The following is a 6,000-nucleotide window of genomic DNA, read 5'->3' as shown; positions in this document are numbered from 1 at the left end:
TGCATTCAATAAACTTTATTGAACAACACAGGACAAACCCTTATGTAACAAGCAATCCCACCCATTACTATACTTCTCCAGCTTCTTATAGAATGGAGGTCAGGACTGCACTGGACCATCTCACAAGCTTCATCGTCTAAAGTCACTGGTTTAAGCAACATCTAAAACAATTCTTATTTATGGATAAAAAGTCTTCTTTAAAAAAAAAAAAAAAATTACATTTTTTTTTTTTGACCGGGGATGAATAAGAACCAAACAACTGCTGACAGCCGCTGTTTCATTAGTAGGGATTGTGCAAAACGCGGCACAGTCCAGCTGCACAAAAAGGTCAAACATTTATAAACACAAAAAAAGATAAAAAAAAAAAAATTTAGGCGCCGGACTATGTGCAAATCTGCTTCAAGGTGACCATCCGGGCAGAGTCGTATGGCGTTGGCACCATCGGTCCAGCTTAGTCAGGCAGGTAGTAGAAACAGACGGACACACAGATGTTGTTGGGAAAGCAAATGTCGATGCAGAGATAAATGAGACGTCTTGTTGGACCTGCAAAGATCGGATGATACAATGTTACATAATAAGTAGATCGCGCTTTATTTTGTTATATGAGGTATCCATTCACTGGCCAGTTATCTGACAGATTTGGTCATCTTAGATCAGGGGTCTCAATCTGGCGGCCTTCCAGCTGTTTACAAAATTACAAGTCCCATGAGGCATTGCAAGGATGACAGTTACAAGCATGACTCCCACAGCCAAAGGCATGATGGGACTTGTAGTTTTGCAACAGCTGGAGGGCCGCCAGTTTGAGACCCCTGTCTTAGATACATTTTGCAGATCTATGGGGCACAGACAAGTGTCTGATCACAATTCAAGTGATTTCAGCTGTATGAGTATACTTTCATTATATGACTACTTCCACTGTATTTCAGAATCTGGTGTGATTTAGCTATACAGCATATATTTATGGATTAAGGCAGACCATACATTATGCAAATTTTCTTTCCTTCAACCATGGGTTAAAGGAGAAAAATTTGCTTGGTTCCCCCATCAACACAGTCAGTGTTAATGGGGTAATCCTTCCCGTGCTATAGTGTTTTGCCGGTGGGGAGCCTTCCCTGCCCCTGACGTATATTATTATTTCCCCCCCCACCCCCCCCATCTGTGTCTCATAAGGGAGATTTACCTAAACTTGCTATCCCATAGCCACTTGAGCTCTGGAAGATTTTACCCCCATTATGACCAGGCCAATTTTTGCTAATCAGCACCGGGCTACTTTAACTGGTGATTGCGCGGTTGTGCAATGCTGTACCGAAAAAATCATACAAGTAGAGATATTGTTGGTATTTGATCACCAGTGATTTATTTTTTATTTTTTTGTGATTATAAAAGAAAAAAAGGCTGAAAACTTTGCTCCTGCCGCTATTAGTAGCTGGCAGTTTAAGAGGGGTTGGGAGGAGATCGCTCACACACAGAAGCTGACAGGCAGGGAGAGAGGACAGAATGTGGGATGAAGGAGGCATGTACCCTGACCACGGTGTCATGGCTCAGCAGCCATGATTACAATGGTCACTTTACATAGGGGGACACAGGAGCAGACAGGATCAATCAAGTTTTTAACAGCATAGAAAGGGAAAGATTACAAACCACAAGCACTATGCTTTTTAACCTGCATTAAAGAAACAGAATCTCTCTCTTTTTATTTTATATTTTTTTGGGTTACAACCTCTTTAATAAATCTAAAGCTGACCGAAATGGCAATTTTTTTAGTTACATATTTTCTAGTAATTACAAAGACTACAAATAATTTGTTTTAATACAACATTTTCTGTTTCCGCCTGCATTTTTTATTCTTTTTTTAAATATATATTTTTTTACTTTCTGCTATAAAACATATCCAAGAATACATTTTAGATTTAGATATTTTGCTTACATGTCTTTGATAAAAAAAAAAAATCCCAATAAGTATGTTAATTGGTTTGGGTGAAAATGGTAGCTTCTACAATGGTATTCAGACTGAATTTATTTTTATTTTTTTAATGCTACTAATGGGGTGGGGAATCAATGATTTATAATGGGATTGTGATATTGCAGCAGAAAATCTGACACTAAGGCTGCTTTCACACTGCAGCGGGAGCGGCGTCGGCGGTAAAGTGCCGCTATTTTTAGCAGCGTTTTACTGCCGGATTTGCGGTGCATTTCGGCCGCTAGTGGGGCGCTTTCACCCCCCCCCCCCCGCTAGCGGCCGAGAAAGGGTTAAAACCGCCGGCACTAGCGGCGTTTTTCCCGGCGGTATTACAGCGCTGCCCCATTGATTTCAATGGGGAGCAGCGGTGGCGGAGCGGTAAACACACCGCTCCAAAGAAGCTGCTGGCAGGACTTTTCCCTGACGTCCTGCCAGCGTACCTCTGTAGTGTGACAGCCCGAGGGGTTCCACACTACAAACAATGGTGCAGCTTTTTTAGGGCGGATTGCAGGCGTTATTTCTAACGCTATAGCGCCTGCAAAACACCCTGGTGTGAAAGGGGTCTAAGTGGAGAGCCAAAACAGGAAGTGAGAGGAAATCTCTCCAAAGTGAGAGAATGTTGTCACCAGGGTCAGTGGAAATCATGTCCCCATTAGAATATTTCCCCCCTATTTCCTGTTTTGGGAACAACCCAAAATTGGTTATTTTTCTTTTACTTTTAGTGCTAATGGTAAATCTCTAATGGGGACACAAACAGCAATACAAACCTTGCAGGTGTTTTAATCCCTCTCCACTCTTATCCAAAACTAAAAAAAAAAAAAAAAAAGTTGTCTTTAGTTATACTTTAACCCCTTCCCGCCGAGCGTACGCAGATCTGCGTACTCGGCTTCCGGGGGGTATACCGGGATGATGCCCGCACCTGCAGGCATCATCCCGGTACCGTTTTTTACAGCGGGCGATTGGCTTTCCAGCCATAACAACCGATGCGGCTAAAAGCCGCTCGGCTGTTATGCCGGAGGAGCGGGAGGGGACGTCCCCCCCTCCCGCCGCCTCTCGCCGCTGTTACCGGTGCTCCCGCTCGATCGGGAGCACCGATTAGCCATCCGTCGGCTCTGGCTGCTGGGGAGGAACTGGAACGAAGCCGTAATCGGCTTCGTTCCAGTCTCCTCATCGTAAACACGGAAGCGACGTCATGACGTCACTTCCCGTTTACTCGGCTGCCAATGGCGCCGGTTTTAAAAAAATATCCGGTATTCAGAATCGCCGTTTTCGGCGATCTGAATACATTGAAGTGTAAAGGAGGGGTGGGGGGTCTTTTAGACCCCCGATCCCTCCATAAAGAGGACCTGTCACCACCTATTACTGTCACAAGGGATGTTTACATTCCTTGTGACAGCAATAAAAGTGATCACATTTTTTTTTTTTTTTTTTTAAACAATTTAGTCGTTTTAAAATAAATAAAATAAATAAAAAAATAAAAAAAATTTTTTCAAAGCGCCCGCCGTCCCCGCGAGCTCGCGAAGCAAAGAAAACGCATACGGAAGTCGCGCCTCACACATGTGAGGTATCGCCGCGATCGTCAGAGCGAGAGCAATAATTCTAGCAGTGGACCTCCTCTGTAACGCTAACCTGGTAACCGTAAAAAATTTTTAAAGCGTCGCCTATTGAGATTTTTAGGTACTGTACTTTGTCATCAATCTACAAGTGCGCGCAATTATAAAGTGTGACATGTTTGGTATCTATTTACTCGGCGTAACATTATCTTTCACATTACGCAAAAAAAAATTGGGCTAATTTTACTGTTTTTTGTTTTTTTTTTTATTCATGAAAGTGTCCCTTTTCCCAAAAAGTTGCGTTTAAAACACCACTGCGCAAATACCGTGTGACATAAAATATTGCAACAATCGCAGTTTTATTCTCTAGAGTCTCTGCTAAAAAAATATATATAATGTTTGGGGGTTCCAAGTAATTTTCTAGCAAAAAATATGGATTTTAACTTGTAAACACCAAATTCCAAAAATAGGCTTAGTCATGAAAGGGTTAAAGCTGAACTCTTTTTTTTTTTTTTCTTTCAAAGTGTTTGTATTTCTCTGTGTCCAGTCTTGAGATTTACACAGTCGTGTTACTGCAGTTAATCTATACAGCAAACTGAATAGGGCTGGATTTCTTCCAGCCAGGAAATGAGTTGGGCGCTATCAGACTTTACTGCACATTGTGAGAAGCTCACTGTGTGCAGGAAAATCAGAGTAAGCCGTTTCATTTCCGTAGTGGAACCTGTGCTAGAAGGTAAGGCTATGGAGTTGTACCCTTGGTTCTTCTGCCTGGCTGGGTAGCGTCTACTTACCTTCACTCTTCTTCACCCAGTATATAGGGAGCTGGTCACATAAGTGCTGTACAGGCTCTCCTACAAGCTCATGGTTGACCTTCCGTCCGGCAAGCACTCCTAGGAATTCTCGGTAGTAGCGCGTCCTATTGTTCTGCAGCAAAAGGACCCCATCCTGCAACAGAGAAGAGACTACATATCATGCACTTGCTTAGGGAAAAATACACTATTACCAAATGTATTGGGACACCTGCCTTTACACGCACATGAACTTTGATGACATCCCAGTCTTAGTCTGTAGGGTTGAATATTGAGTTGGCCCTCCCTTTGCAGCTATAATGGTTCAACTCTTATGGGAAGGCCGTCCACAAGGTTTAGGAGTGTGTCTATGGGAATGTTTGGCCTTTCTTCCAAAAGAGCATTTGTGAGGTCAGGCATTGATGTTGGAAGAGAAGGCTCTGCTCTAATTCGTCCTAAAGGTCTTCTATCGGGTTGAGGTCAGGACTCTGTGCAGGGCAGTCAAATCCCCCATCCCAAACTCACTTATCCATGTCTTTATGGACATTGCTTTGTGCACTGGTGTGTAGTCATGTTGGAATAGAAAGGGGCCATCCCCAAACTGTTCCCACAAAGTAGGGAGCATGAAATTGTCTTGGTATACTGACGCCTTATTGCCCCGTACACACGTTCGGATTTTCCGGCGGAAAATGTTCGATGGGAGCTTTTTGTTGGGAATTCCAACCCGTGTGTAGGCTCCATTGGACATTTTCTATCTGAATTTCCGTCACAAAATTTGAGATCTGGATCTCAAATTTTCCGACAACACAATCTGTTATCGTAAATTCCGATCGTGTGTAGACCATTCCGACGCACAAAGTGCCATGCATACTGAGAATCAAGCAGAAGAGCCACACTGGCTATTGAACTTCATTTTTCTCCGCTCGTCATACGTGTTGTACGTCACGGTGTTCTTGACGTTCTGAATTTCCGAAAATATTTGTGTGACCGTGTGTATGCAAGACAAATTTGAGCCATGGATTTTGTTGTTGGAATGTCCAATCGTGTGTACGGGGCATAAGAGTTCCCTTCACTGGAACTAAGGGGCCAAGCCCAACCCCTGAAAAATAACCCCACATCATAATCCCCCCCCCTCCCCACCAGTGCACAAAGCAAGGTCCATAAAGACATGGATGAGCGAGTTTGGGGTGAAGGAACTTGACTGGCCTGCACAGAGTCCTGACCTCAACCCGATAGAGCACCTTTGAGATGAATTAGAGCGGAGACAGGCCTTCTAATCCAACATCAGTGCCTGACCTCACAAATGTGCTTCGAGAAGAATGGTCAAACATTCTCATAGACACCCCTAAACCTTGTGGACAGCCTTCCCAGAAGAGTTGAAGCTGTTATAGCTGAAAAGGGTGGGCCAACTCAATATTGAACCCGATGGACTAAGACTGGGATGCCACCCTCTCATTCATGCTCACCCTCTCACGTTTTCCTGCTGCTGACCCTCAGTTACCCCCGGGCTCGCTGCCACACATTTCATCCATAATCAGCCTAAATCTACTATACATCTTCTCCTGATGAGTGGCGGCATAGCCACGAAACGCATCGAGCTCCAGATTCTAAAATCATGTGTTTACAAGATAGATCTGTTTATTCTATGCCACTTGTCTAATTCCAATATACTTGGATCAATTTTAAAAACATGTTATAC

The 6,000-nt window shown here is 43.5% G+C and overlaps 1 protein-coding gene across 1 annotated transcript in view; it reads right to left on the bottom strand.

Moving 5' to 3' along the window:
• Positions 1 to 6,000, bottom strand: part of BRICD5 (BRICHOS domain containing 5) — a 35,412-nt gene continuing 29,412 nt past the window's right edge. Inside the window, exons 5-6 of the mRNA XM_077449352.1 lie at positions 4,305 to 4,458; positions 1 to 543 (exon numbers count right to left, since the gene is read on the bottom strand). Coding sequence (XP_077305478.1) covers positions 452 to 543; positions 4,305 to 4,458 — 246 coding nt within the window. The 3' untranslated portion in view covers positions 1 to 451. The remainder of the gene's footprint in view (positions 544 to 4,304; positions 4,459 to 6,000) is intronic.

The sequence above is a fragment of the Lithobates pipiens genome, unplaced genomic scaffold (assembly GCF_037356315.1).
Source record: "Lithobates pipiens isolate NorthernLeopardFrog02 unplaced genomic scaffold, aLitPip1_a1.2 Scaffold_22, whole genome shotgun sequence".
Lineage (NCBI taxonomy): Eukaryota > Metazoa > Chordata > Amphibia > Anura > Ranidae > Lithobates > Lithobates pipiens.
This window is presented reverse-complemented; position numbering and strand designations above follow the sequence as displayed.